A 16,752-nucleotide genomic window follows, 5' to 3' on the forward strand; every position below is an offset into this window, starting at 1 on the left:
TAATTAAAAGTAATAATAATTAATCCACAGCAGCTGCAAACAGATGTGGCAAAAAGTGAAAAATGATGGGTTGGGGGATTGCAAACATTCCCTGCTTTCCACCAGATGGCAACCTTAACCAAAAACATGGTCTATTTAGTTGTAGTGCTTGTTGTTGTTGTTGTTGTTGTTTGCTGCGTGCCTTCAAGTTATTTTCAACTTATGATGATCCTAAGGTGAACTGATTGGAAGCGACTTGAAGACAAACAACAACAACAAATTCAACAAAGAGGAATGGTCTCCATCACATGCAAAAAAGCATACAATAATCCATTCTCCAGGGATTGGCCAGTTTTGTGAATGAACTGAGTTTGATTTTAGGATAGATTTAGTCAGCTAATGTTAGCCTTATTTGTAAGTAGAAAACAAGTGGGGTGCAGAAAACTAGTGGAGATTGGAACATTCCAGATTTGTTTAAACTCCTGTCCTTTTTATTTAATAGGTTCTCTATCAATGCAGTCTGTTCTTCAGCTACCTCATTATTTAGTTAAATATTAAGAGTATAGAAGGGGGAAAACCTAGCTTTATTGCAGACATGCACCTTGTACTTTGTGCTTTTATGGCCAGAACAAATGGTCAAGCTCTTTACCTCAGCAAAAGGTGACATAAATAGCTGAGTCTGGCCAGAATCTAGAATGCCTATAGATCATAAAATCATGGTTTTAAAAAAGTTGTGATAACACTCTGTATTACAGTATGCATGCAGTGATGTAGGCAGCACTGTCAGTATAGTGGAAAAAGGAGTAAACTGAAGAATCAACAGTCCAAGATTGTGGTTGAAGTCCTAAAGGCACTTAACCTGGGACCAAGCATCAATGTAGCCTTTACTTGTAATCTGCCTTGATTCCACAAGGAAAAGGCAGAATATAAATAAATCATATTATTATTATTATTATTATTATTATTATTATTATTATTATTGCAGTAGGATTTACTTTGAAGTAAAAGTGCATCAGATTATGGTGAACCCCAAGCAAATTCCTGCATTTGAAATCCCCAAACTTTTCAATTTCCTTATTCATATTAGTTTAATTATGCTAGCAGAATCTTATATATGATTATTTGGATAACAGGTGATATTATGGTTATATCCTACTGAACTCCATAGGACTTTCTTGTAAAGGAATGCAATGAGGAACATTTTCTTCAGCTGTGAATTCTTAGATTGGTAAGATTTTTTTTCCCCTCCAGACCACTTTCCTGCCTACCTTTCTTCTATGCAAGCATTTTGCAGTGCAGGATAAACTAAAAATAATGCTTTAAATTAGTTTTGTAAAATGTATTTTTTTAAAAAAATTGCAGGATCTTGCTAAAATTGAAAAAACTTTATTTTAATATTTTTATACACAAAGAACAGAAAATATACATAAATGAAAAGAATAGTCTTAAGTATCAACTGCACTATGCTCTGCTGTGGTTGTACAGGTAATGATAAAATGAATTATCATCATCATCATCATCATCATCTTTATCATCGCTGGGGGTGTTCAGGTGATGATAAGATAGACTATCATCATCATTACCACCACCACTTTATTTATATCTCGCCTTTCTCTCAATCTGGGACTCAGGAAGCTTACAAAACACATATAATTACAATAAAATAATACATAATTAAAAACACAAATGTTGAGATTAAAACAGCATAAACCAACAGAATCAAAAGATCTCACATGGACTTGTTAATATAATGAAAACTGAAAGCTCTGTCTTGCCGACACATTGTGAAAAAATAAACAGCGTCCTCCATTTTCCTCCAGCTCTACTGGGCAAAAATAGGCACTCAGGATCTTAACAGATGTCTTGACTGTTGACATAAGATGCCATGAGTTGTGTCAGCTTCCTTCAGCTAACTTGGAAATGTTTCTTTTTTGGACCATAGATCTGGCCATAGTGCATGGGGAGTTCTGGAAGTTGTAGCCCAGAAAAATTACTTGAGGGGTAATGAGGGCACAGAGGCCTAAATACTATGAAGGCAACAGATCCCATCTGACCTTTGAAGCTAAGCAGGGTCAGGCTTGGTTAGGGGGAATATAGGCTATATTTCAAAGGAAGGAATTGGCAAAACCATTGCTAAGTATTCGTTTCCCAACAAAACCCTATGAAATTCATGGGGTTGCCGTAAGTCAACAGGCGACATGAAGGCACATACACACATAATGAAAGCATAACAATGAACTCATTTCAAGTAATATAATAGGTGGCATTATAGTTATATTTTTCTGTGTAATGTGTATGTTTACTTGTTTCTTGAGGTGCAGGACTAACATACTTTATAAGGGCATTTCAAGAAGATCTCCTCCCCCAATTTCATTTCATGTTGATTTTCAAAAAAGGATCTAAAATAATTGATCCTATGAGTCTACTGCACTTTATGAAAAAATAGCCTTTGTCTCTTATACTAGGTAGTCATCTTTCCTTCCTCACAGACTCCTATGTACAGACATCCCTAGTAAACCTTTACTGGTTCGAATGAACAGTCACCCAATTGCTTTTTCTTTGTTTAGGGCAGCTTCTTGAAACCAAATCACATAAATGATCTATTACTTTTTTTCCCAAGCTTTCCTCAATGAAGCCTTCACCTTGAACTTTGGTACTTGGAGCACAACTCCAAATTTGCCTTCTGGGTCAGGCAGTGTCTGGCCTTCAGGGACACTCAGAGTGAATCTTTGCAAGATCCAGGCCATAAAGAGGAAGAGCTCCATCTTGGCCAGTGCTTCCCCTAAGCAAACCCGAACACCAGCGCCAAAGGGGAGGTAACTGGGTGAGGGTGTGTAGATTCGGTTCCCATCCTCATCCAAGAAACGATCTGTGCACAAAAGGGGATATACATCAACCTAGGAAACTTGTCAGACTCTGTAATGTACAATTGCAGAAGAAAATGACACACAGGGTATAAGCCTCCAACAGTATTTCATAGTTATTCAGAACTGAAACAAAGGGAGAGGAAAGAGAGAGAAAGCAGGCACATTTGGAGCAGAGACAAAGAAGGTGAACATCAATTCACCCAGCTATTGTGGCCTTTAAGAACTGCATCCCAGTGACAAATGTTGGTATATGGAGGAAAAAAAAACATCAACTGAGAGCTGAAAGAAATCTGGTTGCTACTTTCTGCACTTAGCATTTTTGATGAACAAATGATGAACAATCCCAGTTGATATAATGTTTTAATGACTGATACTGCCTTTTGGAATTAATTTTGATTGACATAAAATTTTTCATTATTGAAATGCAGTGTTTAATTTGTTATGTTTTGAAATTAATTGGCACTACATACTTTATTATAATGAAATGGTTTTTTTTCTGTTTTCAGTGACTTTGGGTCCTTTTTGTGGGAAAGTGGAACAAAATCATAGAAATCGTAGTAGCAGTTGTAAAAGGAGGATAAGTAATAGTAGTAGGAATAATTACGATCATGAGCAAAAGGCAAATTCCAGATATATGGGGCTACAGATCCTATTTTTCCAAGCTAGCACAGATTTGTTGCTGCAGATGGTAGGGCATTTAGTGCCACACATGTGGAAGACACCCAGTTGGTGAAAGCTTATTTTAAAGCTTGCGGAAAGAGTGCAAATAAATTTAGGAGTGGCACTTGACAGGGAGGAAAAAAACTCTTGATAGTGTGAGATGTTCCTGAGCAGGAAATTGAACTGTTGGGAGAAGTATGTGATATCGTGGGTTTTTATATAAAAGTATTGCTTCATTTATTGTGTGAATATGAGGTAAGTAGCTGTTGGGAGGGGGAAAGAATGGAGTGTTCAAGTGGATGCTGATTGGGGAAATGTTTGAGGAGATTTAAATAGGAAAGTAAGTGAATGACAGAGTTTGAATGGAGTTAGTTTTAGCCTGGGGTTTGAGAAGAGTGCAGGAAGGAAAAGAGTTTGAGAGGGTTTTGAGTTAGACTAGTAGAGAAAGGAGTTCCATTGGTAGCTTGAGTGATTGGTAGCTTGAGAGGGAAAGTGGGGTATTTTAAATATTATGTACAAATAAATATATTTACATATATAAATATTGGCCAACTGAAATGCACAATATACTTGTTGCAAGCTTTCAAAGCTCCACTTGCAACAAGTATATTGTGCATTTCGGTTGTCCAGTAAAGGTATCATTGTTTGGTGGATTTTTGTTTGAATTTACTAAATGGTCAACACAGCTTACCCCTGCATGTTTTTTTTTTACACATATAAATGTTATACATAAATAATCTTCTGTTTTATGTTTAACTGCTGTAAATAAAGAGTTGTTTTTGTTTTTATTACTTTTTGGCCTCCAAAAACGCTATTATCCTGAGATCTTGGTTTCAGACAAGGTGTCTGTGTGGTGGCAGCACTAAAGGTGGAAGAGTGGTGTCCTTTAGGGGATAAAGGTAGTATAAATCCTCATATGAACCTTGAGGGCATTCAGACTGACTCCACAGCTGGTTTCACACATGGGGACAGGCAGAAGTCCTTATGTGTACCAGAGGTGGAGATTACTGAGTGTTTGCAGAGAACATTGTGAAGTCTTCACATTTGGTGGGTGTAAAGATCCCCACATTGGTGGGACTGCCTGAGAGGAATCCTCACAGTTGGTGGCACTGTCTGAATTGAAACTTCAGACTACATTTAGTATAGGCAGTGGTGAGATAGAAGCAGACGTCCCCACACAGCAGGATCCAAGGGCTGTAGAAGAAAGGAGAAACAGAAATGGAGAAACTCAGCAAGAGACCAGCAGGGAGCAGGTTTAGCATGCTCACCCGGACTGAATTCTTCTGGCTTCTCCCACTCTTTTTCATCATGGTGAATGGACCACAGGTTGATCACAACTTGAGCTCCCTTTGGGATGTCATATTCACCAATGCTGCAGAATGACAAAACCCATCAGTACTTTCTATTACTGTGGTCCTGACAATCTCCCCTCCCATTGACTATATAGTGCAAATCATTGATGGCAATGGGCCTCACCTTGTATCTTGCAAGGCCTCATGTGGGATAAGAAGTGGAGAGACAGGCCGGATACGCAGAACTTCACTGATAGTAGCCTCCAAGTAAGGCAAATGTTGCCGGTCTTTGAGTAAGGGATGCCTGTTAAAGCCAAGTTTCTGATCTAGTTCCCCTTGGATCTTTTGCTGTACCTGGAAAGGGAGAAGGAATTGGACTAATCAACAGTGATAGCACTGGGGTAGTGCTTATCAATACAGCTGCCTGTTCTCACCCATTTCTTTAACTTCAACTCTTTCTCTTAACCTAGTTAGGGTTTCCAACACAGGAAAGAAAATTATTGTCACAATACGTTTAACAATAATGGAAGGCAGAAAGCATTCAAAATAGTGGATATAGGAGATACCTCTTTGCTCTGAATATTTGTGAGAAGCTACACTGATACAACATACAATAGGACCTTGTTAACTGCTGGGGTTTGGTTCCAGGATCCCCTATGGATAACAAAATCCCTAGATGCCCAAATCCCATTAAATATATTGGCAGAGCAAAATGATGTACCTTATATAAAATGGAAAATCAAGGTTTGCTATTTGGAATTTATACTTTTAAAAAATATTTTCAAGCTGTGGATGCTTGAATCCGTGGATAAGGAAGGCCAACTGTAGTTTCTGTGTCTCCTCTGTCTGTTCATTCACTAAAACAGGTGACATTAATAATTCAGATAATAAATAAATAATAATAGATGTCTCAATTACACTTAACCTACTGTGGACCTCTGCCTTCCCAAGAGCCCAGGAAGGACAGAAGGAGCTGATACCTCTGGATAGTGCAGAAGATAGAGGACAGTCCATTTCAGCACAGTAGTGGTGGTTTCCACACCTGCTCCAAAGATGTCAGCCACCGTCATGAGCAGGTAGTCATCTGTCAGCCCCTGCCCAGACAATATATGGCTGTTGTTATTCTCCATGTTCAATTTGGCTCTCAGAAGTGCATCTATCAGGTCACTGACAGAATCATTGCTGAACTCTTCCTTGAAAGGAGAAAGTGAAAGAACCTGTGAGTTAGGATTGAGGCACATCAGAAGAGCTACAAGATGGACTGAGCTGCTATGGTGGAGCAGTGAGTAGAAATGGAAGCATTTTAGATACACTTTCTTATCTCATTAGGATGTGGGGCATATAGAGTGCTAAAGCCAGTAAGAAGATGTGCAGTGAAATGCCCCTCCCTCCTCCTCCCCATCTATTTAGGAAGCCTGTCACCAGAATCCATCTTATCCTATATTGGAGAAAGGACAGGATACAAGTCCAGTTGTGGCATGGCAAAAATATCAGAATGCAACAAGGCATTGGCCTGTAGCCCAAACACACCTAAGCATTGAAGCCACATACATTCCTTTGTAATAAAAGTTAATAAATCACAAATAGTTTTTCTGCAAAAGAAGTGAAGCTCTCTCTTCCTACATAACTACAATGTAACTTAGTTATGCCTTAGTTATCAAACATGACAAGTAATTTGTTAATTGTAACTTGTTTATTTGTTAACTGTGACTGCTTCCTCTGCTAAGCCCTTGGTTCATGTTTTGGTTATTTCCTGCCTTGATTATTGTAATCTTTTGACTGGTTTTCTATGATCTCACCTTAGTCCTCTGGTTTCCTTTCCAGATTCTGCTGGTGAGATTATTTATCTTTCTTTCTTTCTTTCTTTCTTTCTTTCTTTCTTTCTTTCTTTTTGGCTCATTATTATGATCATGTTGCCTCACTTTTGATATCTTTTTGTTGGTTACTCTCTCCTTCTATATGATTCAGTAAAAGCTTCTTGTTCAAAGTCCTACACACTACTAACTCCCCCCACTTTCAACCCCTTTTTTTAACCAGCGTCCTTGAGATCTGTGTTCAAGGAACTCAAGGCTTCTTACCCAACCAAAGGTTTCGTCTTCCTTGGCTGTTTCATACTTTTTTTATTCAGTAATCCTTACTCTTGGAATTGCTTTCCTGAACATTTGCAGACTGTTCCTTCCCTCATTAGTTTTAAATCACAGTTAAAAATGTTCTTGTTTTCCAAAACTTTCAGACTTTAATTTGTTTTATAATCTTGTCTTTTTTGGTTACATGTATCTATCAATTTGCTTCATATTACATTGTATCATATAGTTTTATATTTTATTATCCCTTCCCTTTCCTTCCCTCCCTCTGTGTGAGTCTGTGTCTGTGTCTGTGTGTGTATCTTGTTGTTGTTGTGTGCCTTCACGTTGTTTCCAACTTATGGAGATATGTCACTGGGTTTTCTGAGGCTGAGTATGTGACTCACCCAAGGTCACAAGTGGGTTTCCACAGCTGAGCAGGGAATCAAGCTCTGTTCTCCAGAGTCATAGTCCAACACTACACCACACTGGCTCTCACACACACATATATAAAGCAACAAACAGTGGATCCTACCAAAGGTATACGATCTAAAATATATGTGTACATTTGTTGCTCTGCATTTCCTTAGCAGAGATACTTACTTTATGTTTTTCAAACTTCTGGTGTAGAAGCTGATCTCTCATTTCCACACACTTCCTCAGCAAAGTTAATTCTTTATTGGGAAAGAACTGGGGGGGAATTAAAAGCTTAATGCCAATGCCAATGTCTTTTGATACAAATTCAAACCTCACAATCCTCATGCTAATCCTTGCTGCCATTGAGATTTAGGTAGGAGCCAATTCAGTCACCTGCTGGTTTTCTGATACAAAAGTTTCTGCTTCCTATTAAAGATTTCTTACATCCTGCTCTTGCCTCCAAATCTCATACAACTATGGAGGATTTCTCTTTCAGGAAAGCCTTATTGATCTCTCTGACTTTCAATCCAAAAAGTATATTCTGTGCAGGAATATGCACACACATGCAAATATAAAATACTTGCATTAAACAGATAACAATTTAATTGTTTAAACAGGTAACAATTACTTTCTCTGCTAAGAAACAATGAATAATAGAATCATAGAGTTGGAAGGGGCCCAAGAGGCAATCAAATCCAAATTTCCACTCCATACACAGGAACCCAAGCTAGAGAATCCCCAGCAGGTAGCTGTCCAGCCTGTCTTTGAAGACATTGAGAGAAAGAGACCCACCACCTCTCTAGGTAATTAGTTCCATTGTGGAACTGTTCTTACCATCAATAAGTTCCTTCTCATGTTCAATCAAAATCTAATATTATTATAACTCAAATAACTTAAGGCTCCCCCCCCCCCCCTTAGCATGGAATATGCCTTAGCTAAAAGATTATTTATCCCTTCTCTACTTATTTTACTGAAAAGGGGGAAACTGGGTGATCACTCACAAACCAAACTGCCTTTGTCACTTTATACACGAGATCTCTAACATATCAAGGTAGATTTATTAAATTATTTGTGGGCTGTGGCTATCAACTTTCCCCACAGAGGACTCCTTCCTACCTCTGGAAGCTATACATGATGAATGGAATATATTTTCTTTTGTTGAATTTTTCTCACTAAAGCTCTTACCTGAAGCCAAGGAAAGATATCCACCATGCCTTGTTTGGCCACAGTGTCCACAATGCCTTGGCTATATTTTAGCATGGCTTCAAACTCAGGGTCTCCACGCTGATAAGATGAGTTAAAGCAAAGAGAGCAAACCACATTAGTCACAGCACGTGTCAGTTCTGGTGACATGTCTAGAGATGAATCCAGGGCAGCACTCAGAGTTTCACACAAAGAAGATGCTTCTTGACAGACTATGGGGGGGAAGCACAAAAGAAAAGACACAAGAACAAACTATGAATACTTCAGAAAAATGTTAGGCCAGGAATGGATGTGTGTGTGTGTGTGTGTTCATATCTGAAATAAACAATTTACTCCTGTAATCTTTAAACTGGTAAACAGTGGTTCATGACTACTGCCTCTGTAGGGAGAGCTTGGAAAAGTTACTATTTCGGACTACAGTTCCTAACCAGTTTGGTAGTGTGGTCACATACATGTTGAGCAGATAAAGTGAGGAGGAGAGTAATGAGTTAACTGGTGTAAAGGCAGAATATAAATGTTTAAAAAACCCCGAACAAACAGTATTTATAATGGCTCCAGAAACAAGACATTTAAAAATATTTTAAAACTATATATTACTGTATACGGTAATATCTGTTATTACGCCAATTCCTCTGCCTAAACATCAGTATGATAAAATCCAGATACAGTCTTGATAGTACATATCATCTGAAATAATAGTGATAATTATGGGGAACCTCCTCTCTTCCCCATGGACAACGTCAATGGGACTTCTCAATTTTTATCCTCAAAGCACAATAATGTGATTATCTTTTGAAGTCATATTATGGGATTAAAAAGGCCTATGTAGTAAATTATTAGTTACTAAGTCACTTGTTTTCAAGTGACATCTCCTTGTTAAGTGTACCACATAATGCCTATTTCATTGCTCGTGATGTACATTTTTAAAATTTTGAGATTTTTAAACTAAATTACCAGTCCTAATAGAATCATAGAATTGGAAGAGACCTCAAGGACCACTCAGTCCAACTCCCTGCCATGCAGAAAGACACAGTCAAAGCACTCGCAACAGATGGCCATCCATCCTCTGTTTAAAAACCTTCAAAGAAGCAGACTCCACTACTCTCCAAGGCAGCGTGTTCCACTGTTGAACAGCTCTTGTTTGCTTTTTATTGCAAGTTAAGCCAAGTGCTTAAGCCAGAGGTTCTCAACCTTTGATCCTCCAGCTGTTTTGGACTTCAGCACCCAGAAGCCTTTGCCAGCCAGGCCAATGATCAGGGAATCTGGAAGATGAAGTCAAAAACATCTGGAGGACCAGAAATTGAGAATCGCTGGCTTGAACTAAGCTCTTCTTTCCCTGACTCACTTTTCTGGCATTCCTTTGGAAGCATCCCAACACTTCAACTGGATCACTTACTTATCTTTTCCAGGGCTAGAGAGCCCTCCCCAAACATGCAAAGTGCAGAGTGCGCTAATTTGCGCTGATATTTCCAAAATGGGCTGTAAGATGCAAAGGCGATGTCTTTTCCATTCCTTGTTAGCAAGTCTGTGGTTACCTTGAATCAAAGGGATGAGAGAAGCAAGAGGAAGTGTTTATGAACATTTTATTCTCCTTCTACAGTTAGTGATGATGGACTGAGTTAGTCTACCACGTTGTTTCAGGAGGGAAAAACACATAGCACATGTATAGTACTTTCTCAGAAAACATATTGCTGCATTTGATTAATTTTAAAATCTTTCACAATCTTCCTTGTTATTTCCTAATACACACAAACTAGTTTTCTCTGATAAAGTCAGTCCATACATGGAAGGAAGGTGCTGTTTATTTCTAAGTCCTGATTCTAATTTATACTATATATTTCCACTATATCCATTTTAATAATTGGTTGAATATGCATTGAATTATAGATAAATATGAAGCCCAAGTGATGCTGGGAATAGACATGTGCATTAAAAAAATTACACTTCATAGAATTTGTCTGTAAGAACTGCTTTGCTACAGGGAAGGCAGGTCCTTCCACTTTAGAGGATAAGGAAGGTTAGGGCCCAGGGCGATCTGTTTCTAGATGAAAAATGAGGGAATCATTTAATCCTGCCAGGTAATATTTCACTGAGGAAGAAAAATATGCAAAAAGGATATAGGAACTATATTATAGGTGCTTCCAGAAGAGGTTTTAACTTTACGTGGGTCTAGATTTTGTCATCTTTTATGTGTAGCCTGCCTATGTTTTCCCAGAGTTGTGCCCATATTTTTCCTTACAATTAAATAATTTCTTGCAAACAAGCTTGTAAAATGTGGGCTAGACAAGGTAGCTGTTACATGGATTTGTAATTGGTTGACCGGCCAAACCTAAAGGGTGCTCAACAATAGCTCCTTTTCATCATGGAGATAAGTGACCAGTGGGGTCTCACAGGGGTCTGTCCTGGGCCCAGTGCTATTCAACATCTTTATCAATGACTTGGATGACAGAACTGGGGGCATACTTATCAAATTTGTAGATGACACCCAAGTAGGAGCAGTAGCTAATACCCCAGAGGACAGGATCAAAATTCAAAATGATCTTAATAGATTAGACAGCTGGGCCAAAGCTAACAAAATGAATTTCAACATGGAGAAATGTAAGGTATTGCACTTAGGGAGGAAAAATGAAATGCACAGATATAGGATGGAGGACATCTGGCTGAATGAAACTACATGTGAAAGGGATCTGGGAGTCCAAGTAGACCACAAGTTGAACATGAGTCAACAGTGTGATGCGGCAGCTAAAAAGGCCAATGCAATTTTAGGCTGCATCAATAAAATTATAGTGTCTAGATCAAGGGAAGTAATAGTGCCACTATATTCTGCTTTGGTCAGGCCCCATGGAATATTGTGTCCAGTTCTGGGCACCACAATTCAAAAAGGACATTGAGAAACTGGAGCGTGTCCAAAGGAGGGAGACTAAAATGGTGAAGGGTCTGGAAATCATGTCCTATGAGGAACGACTTAGGGAGCTGGGGATGTTTAGCCTGGAGAAAAGAAGGTTAAGAGGTGATACGATAGCCCTGTTTAAATATTTGAAGGGATGTCATATTGAGGAGGGAGCAAGCTTGTTTTCTGCTGCTCCAGAGAACAGGACCCGGAGCAATGGATGCAAGCTACAGGAGAAGAGATTCCACCTCAACATTAGGAGGAACTTCCTGACAGTAAGGGCTGTTCGACAGTGGAACACACTCCTTCCTCGGAGTGTAGTGGAGTCTCCTTCCTTGGAGGTCTTTAAGCAGAGGCTGGATGGCCATCTGTCTGGGATGCTTTGATTGAGATTTCCTGCATGGCAGAATGGGGTTGGACTGGATGGCCCTTGCAGTCTTTTCCAACTCTATGATTCTATGTTTCTATGAGGGTAATATTGAATAATAGCAAGTCCCTTTTGATTGTTAGTGTTGCTAGGAGTTCCATGTGGGAGCACCCTGCATGTCTTGCTTCTAGAACTGAAGGCTGAGTGGTATTTGCAGAAAATACATAGAAAAATGCTATGTGTGTGCTGGAGAGGAATGTATATGCAGAGTGGGAAATATTTTAAATATTATAAATAAAAAAGTTGTTTCTAAACAACGATACCAGCAATTTCTAATGTATCCCTGGAAGACATAATCAAAACATACATTTTAATACTGGCCAGCACGGTGAATTCTACTGTAAACCTTGCCTTGGTAACTCACAATGTAAGAATACTTCTTTCCACTAGATTTTCTAGCTATGTTTATTCCAATCTGAGTAACATCCTATTATCAAAACCATAATAAACGATTAGGAAAATATAATATACAGATTTCCATTTTGTCCAAGCTCATTATATTAACAATATGTAGATTATGTAGATTATATTAAAGATATGTAGACAGCACTGCATCTTGTAGAAATGACAAATTATATATTTAGATGAAATGTTAATATTTATTGGACAATATATTTGGTCAATAAACTATATGCTCCTTGTTAAGTAAAAACTCATGTTTAATTAATGACATGTATCGTCTAGGGAGGCTATCAAAGTAAGTGACACCTTTCTTCCTTGCAAGATAAGGGAAATATTTATGTAGGACAGAAAATAGTCATAAACATGTCATAATCCCTTCCAAAGAAATTGCCTCACAAAATCTGACTCCTCTTGGCCACATATCTCTTCCTCTATGTAGACTGCTAGTACTGTTGCTGTTGTGTTACATGCAAAGAGAGGTTCATGGGCAATAACCTTAAGAAATTAGCAAAAAGGTTCAGTGGTGAAAGAGATGATTCCCATGCTTAAGTTGTTCATTCATTAATATTGACATTCAAAAGATTTCAATTCATGGCAGGATATTAAGGAGCTGCTGCCAGTACTAGAAAGTACCAAGTGAGAAGTATCAAGGATTTCTCTCAATATATATATGACAATTTTATATGTTTATAATATCATTCAGGGGGTCATACCATGGCATTTTGCTTCCAGAGCTAGGGTAGCAAATGTCATTCCCCACAGCTATCCAAGTCAAGGTACACAGTACCTAGTGCCAGCCATTTCACATGAGGCATGTAGTCTCATAAATGTCTCTCCAATTCCCATCAATGCTGAACATTGGTCATACTGTTTGGAGTTCATTTGAATCAGCTGATGGGGGAATGACATTTTCTCTTCCACTGGCATAGATCAACAAAAGATTGGATACTCATATTTTGCTTACCGTCCGAGGCCTTCCAGCAAAGATCTTCCCTTTCTTAAGCAGAACTTCTTTGGCATGGAGATAGTTGTTCACCACCACCACATAGTCAGAGCCCATATAGAGAGAGTAGAGGCTGCCATACTTCTGCTGCAGTCTGCAGAATAGAAGGTGAGGCTTGGTGTCTCCCACAAAATGTAACAGGCTCCCAATGAGTGGCAAGGAGGGAAGGCTCTTGGGGTAGTTGCGCTTGCATTTCAGCTTCACCTTGGACATTCTAGGGAAGGACAGCAATGCCAGCATCAGAAAAAAGAGAATGAAGAGAACCATCATTGTTTCTCTGTTGACCTGAAGCTTGATCTGAGCACCAAGAACAAGAAGTCATAGAAAGCAATTGTCCTGCAACAGCCAATCTTTGGGTTCTTATAGGGGCTAGTATTGACGTCACCTTGCCTTGGGTTTCTTTCTTGCCTTGCTAATTAATTGCTAGGAGATAAGTGTAATCTGCTGCCCAAACTCAGCCTTGCCTTTTGTCAAACCTCAACAGCCTTTAGCAATCCTGAGCCAAAGAAATAATCAAAGATGAGCATCCCTTTGGGAAACATTGGGTTAAAGGCTATCCGTTTGCTTGTACTAAAGTTTACAATTCACTTTTTCACCCTAAACGAGGCCCTTGTTATCTGCTCTTGGATAGCACTGTAAATCAAGGACTGTAAGAATGAATGCTGATTCAAGCCAGGATGGGAAAACCAGAGACTTTGAAGATGCTGTCTTTTCTCCAGATGAATTTTTTCTCACATGTTACAAGCATTGGCAATTGTTCTGTTTTATCAAGCTTCAGCACAGGGAGGAAAGGAAAACAGGCAGGACTAGTATCAAGTTCCTTGGGACCTTTGGTAGTCCCCTTCCTACTATGAAGTCCCCTACTCTCTGTTTACCAAGGTGACATCAGATTGGCATCAGAACCACCCAAGTGATGGAGGCTCAGCCATCACTGCTTCCTTTTCACTCATTTCACTTTTCCTTTCTCCAGGTGGAATCAGTGAAGTCCCTTCCCAAGTGAAGGTAGCTACCTTGGAAAAGTTCCTTCTTTGACTACAATTCCCAGAATCCACAACAGGCAGCACGGTCAGTTAGTGTATTGGCTGGATTATTCTGGCAGGTATACAGTAGTGCCCAGTTGCTTCCATTTCAGGGGTGGAGTAAATATGCTGCTGTTGTGTATTTTAAAGTCATTTCTGACTTATGGGGGCCCTAAGGTGAACCTCTCACAGGGTTTTCTTGGCAAGGTTTGTTCAGAGGGGGTTTGCCTTTGCCTTCCTCTGAGGCTGGGAGTGTGACTTGTCCAAGGCCACCCAGTAGATCTTCATGGCCAAGCAGGAATTTGAACCCTGATCTTCAGCATTGTAGTCCAACACTCAAACCACTACACCATGCTGGCTCCTATTTTATTCCAGACTTTAAAGAAGCTGTCCAAAGTACTGAACAGCTTAGTCAGAATTCTGAACCTGGGTATCTCCATCCTAGCAGAACACATTTAACATATGTGTTATGATGGCTGATTTGCACAGCTGCCATTCCTGCAGAGAACATTTGCTGTCACTGTTCATACTGAGTGGCCTGAGTGTGTGCAAATAATGATTTACCCTTAATGAGAAGTCTCTGCAGAATGACATTAGATGAGGTGATTCCAGGCAGTTGCTGCCTAGGAGTACTTAATAATAATAATAATGATAAAATTTATTTATATCCCACCCCATCTGCACTCAGGCAATCGGGGCGGCTTACATCATTAACTGAAAGTAAGTCCCACTGAAATCTGAAATTGATGTCTAAGAAAATATGCATAGAATCTGGATAGAAGGTGAGGTGAGGTGAACATGTAGCTTCTGGATGTTTTTGGAGATTGTATTTGTCATCACCCTTAGCCAGAAGCCCAACACAGCCAGTGGTGATGTATGGAAATTCAGCAATATCTAGAGCTAACATACAGTGGCTGAAGTACTGGATTGCAATTTTGAGAGACCAAGGTTCAAATCACTGCTCATCCACAAAACCCCACTAGGTGGCTTTGAGCAAATCATTCTCTTTCAGTCTCAGAGGAAGGCAATGGCAAACCTCCTCTGAATAAACCTTGCCAAGAAAATGCTTTGATAGAGTTGCCTTAAGTTGGAGTCACCTTGAAAGCACACAACAATTTACAGCCCTTCTATAAGCACTCACACACTCTCTCTCCCTTTTGGATTCTAGCATTTTATGTTGAAAATGATGCCATTCTCTATAAGGCCTGCTTTGTTCAATACTTCTCTGCCAGATGCTGATATCATTGCTAGTTTTAGCTGGTTAGCATTTCTCAGCATTACGTCACTAAATGATGTTTGTGCAAAGATGCATGTCAATATCTGAAAGACTCTAAGCCAGCCATAAATGTTAAAAGGTGTGTTGCCCTACAAGGCTGTTCCTTGAGCACATAAAGATGGGGGTAGGGACTTTGGGGCCAGTCAGCAGTTTCTTGGAAAGTAGGCAATGTGGAAGATCATCCTAGGACTTACAGTAGATCCATCCACTATTTCCTGGATGTTGTGTACACAACAACTGTTCCTGAAAACACAATGTACCAAGTCATTCACCCTCCAACTTGGTTATAAATGCAGTTGAGAGCAAGGAGCTCCTCTACTTCCCAGCAACAGCCCAGTACAGGAGAGGGCCTCCTAAGGTGTTTACTCTCATACCAGAAAGTGCTGGAGGATGCACTGCATGTTGAAAAGAGGAGGTGGCTGGTCAACAAGAGATTCTTAACTAGATGATCCATAGAATCTTCACCTATGCTTTCCATGAAGTGCAATCTTTACTTGGTTAGTAATAGTAATAAAATTTATTCGGTCATTGACCAGTATAATTTACATGGTTCTTCGATGGTTTACTGATCAGAGAAGATTTGGGGCCATGAGCTAATAAAGACTAGATTCTCCAGGTACAGTTCAGACCCTTTAAGATAAGCAATGTTTGTGTTCTTTCAGTGCCTACCAAAAGTGCCTTCCTATGGCGGGTTACAGACCACTGAAAAGCGGTGGTCTGCTGCCGCCACCGGTTGCAGTGTCCGGGAACCGCAGCAGCCAAACGGCGTGGTTCCCGGATGCTGCAAAGAAGGAGCGCAAAAATCGCGCTCCTTCCTGGGCCCCGGATGTCATGCCGTGAGGCGCTAGTCGTGCACTCGCGGCGTCATATCCGGGCTACGTAAAGATGGCAGCCCCATGTGGACGGGCAGCACCATCTCTTACACACTCCGCGCGTACTAGGGTTGGGGGCCGTGAGGAAGAGACAGCTCTTCCTAACCCTAGTACGTGCTGAGCACGAACTTTTATGCCCGTCTGTAACGGGCCTATCAGTGCCTTTCTATCAACAGAATTTGAAGATAGAACCGTGTTAGTCTGTAGAATCAGTTGTAGAGGGATCTTGTAGCACCTTTGAGACTAACTGAAAGAAAGAAGTTGGCAGCATGAGCTTTTGGAGACTAAAGATGCATTGGTCTAAAGATGCATTGGTCTAAAGATGCATTGCGAAAGCTCATGCTGCCAATTTCTTTCTTCCTTTCTATCAGCAGTTGATGCA

General features: G+C 39.8%; 1 protein-coding gene across 2 annotated transcripts; it reads right to left on the bottom strand.

Moving 5' to 3' along the window:
* Positions 1-1,405: 1,405 nt before the first annotated feature.
* Positions 1,406-16,366, bottom strand: LOC149318466 (steroid 17-alpha-hydroxylase/17,20 lyase-like). Of its 2 annotated transcripts, XM_089509773.1 has the most exons (9): positions 15,873-16,366; positions 13,165-13,417; positions 9,878-10,016; positions 8,464-8,693; positions 7,465-7,551; positions 5,779-5,991; positions 4,983-5,152; positions 4,775-4,878; positions 1,408-2,848 (listed from the first exon to the last, which is right to left on the bottom strand). In XM_089509773.1, the coding sequence occupies exons 2-9, from the start codon at positions 13,414-13,416 to the stop codon at positions 2,583-2,585; spliced, it is 1,461 nt and encodes a 486-aa protein (XP_089365899.1). In that variant the 5' UTR covers position 13,417; positions 15,873-16,366; the 3' UTR covers positions 1,408-2,582. The 2 variants fall into 2 exon arrangements, with proteins under 2 accessions (XP_089365898.1, XP_089365899.1); XM_089509772.1 differs by lacking the exon at positions 15,873-16,366 and having other exon boundaries at positions 1,406-2,848; positions 13,165-13,515.
* Positions 16,367-16,752: the final 386 nt, after the last annotated feature.

The sequence above is a fragment of the Sceloporus occidentalis genome, unplaced genomic scaffold (assembly GCF_023333645.1).
Source record: "Sceloporus occidentalis isolate IW3139 unplaced genomic scaffold, rSceOcc1.0.p SCAF_2, whole genome shotgun sequence".
NCBI classification, from domain to species: domain Eukaryota; kingdom Metazoa; phylum Chordata; class Lepidosauria; order Squamata; family Phrynosomatidae; genus Sceloporus; species Sceloporus occidentalis.

Coding starts and splice junctions, on each gene's coding strand:
- LOC149318466 (XM_089509772.1), bottom strand. CDS start 13,473: ATGATGGTTCTCTTCATTCTCTTTTTTCTGATGCTGGCATTGCTGTCC. Junction 5,992..7,464: donor AGAAGTTTGAAAAACATAAA/GTAAGTATCTCT, acceptor TCTCCTTTCAAG/GAAGAGTTCAGCAATGATTC. Junction 4,879..4,982: donor GAGGCCTTGCAAGATACAAG/GTGAGGCCCATT, acceptor GTCATTCTGCAG/CATTGGTGAATATGACATCC.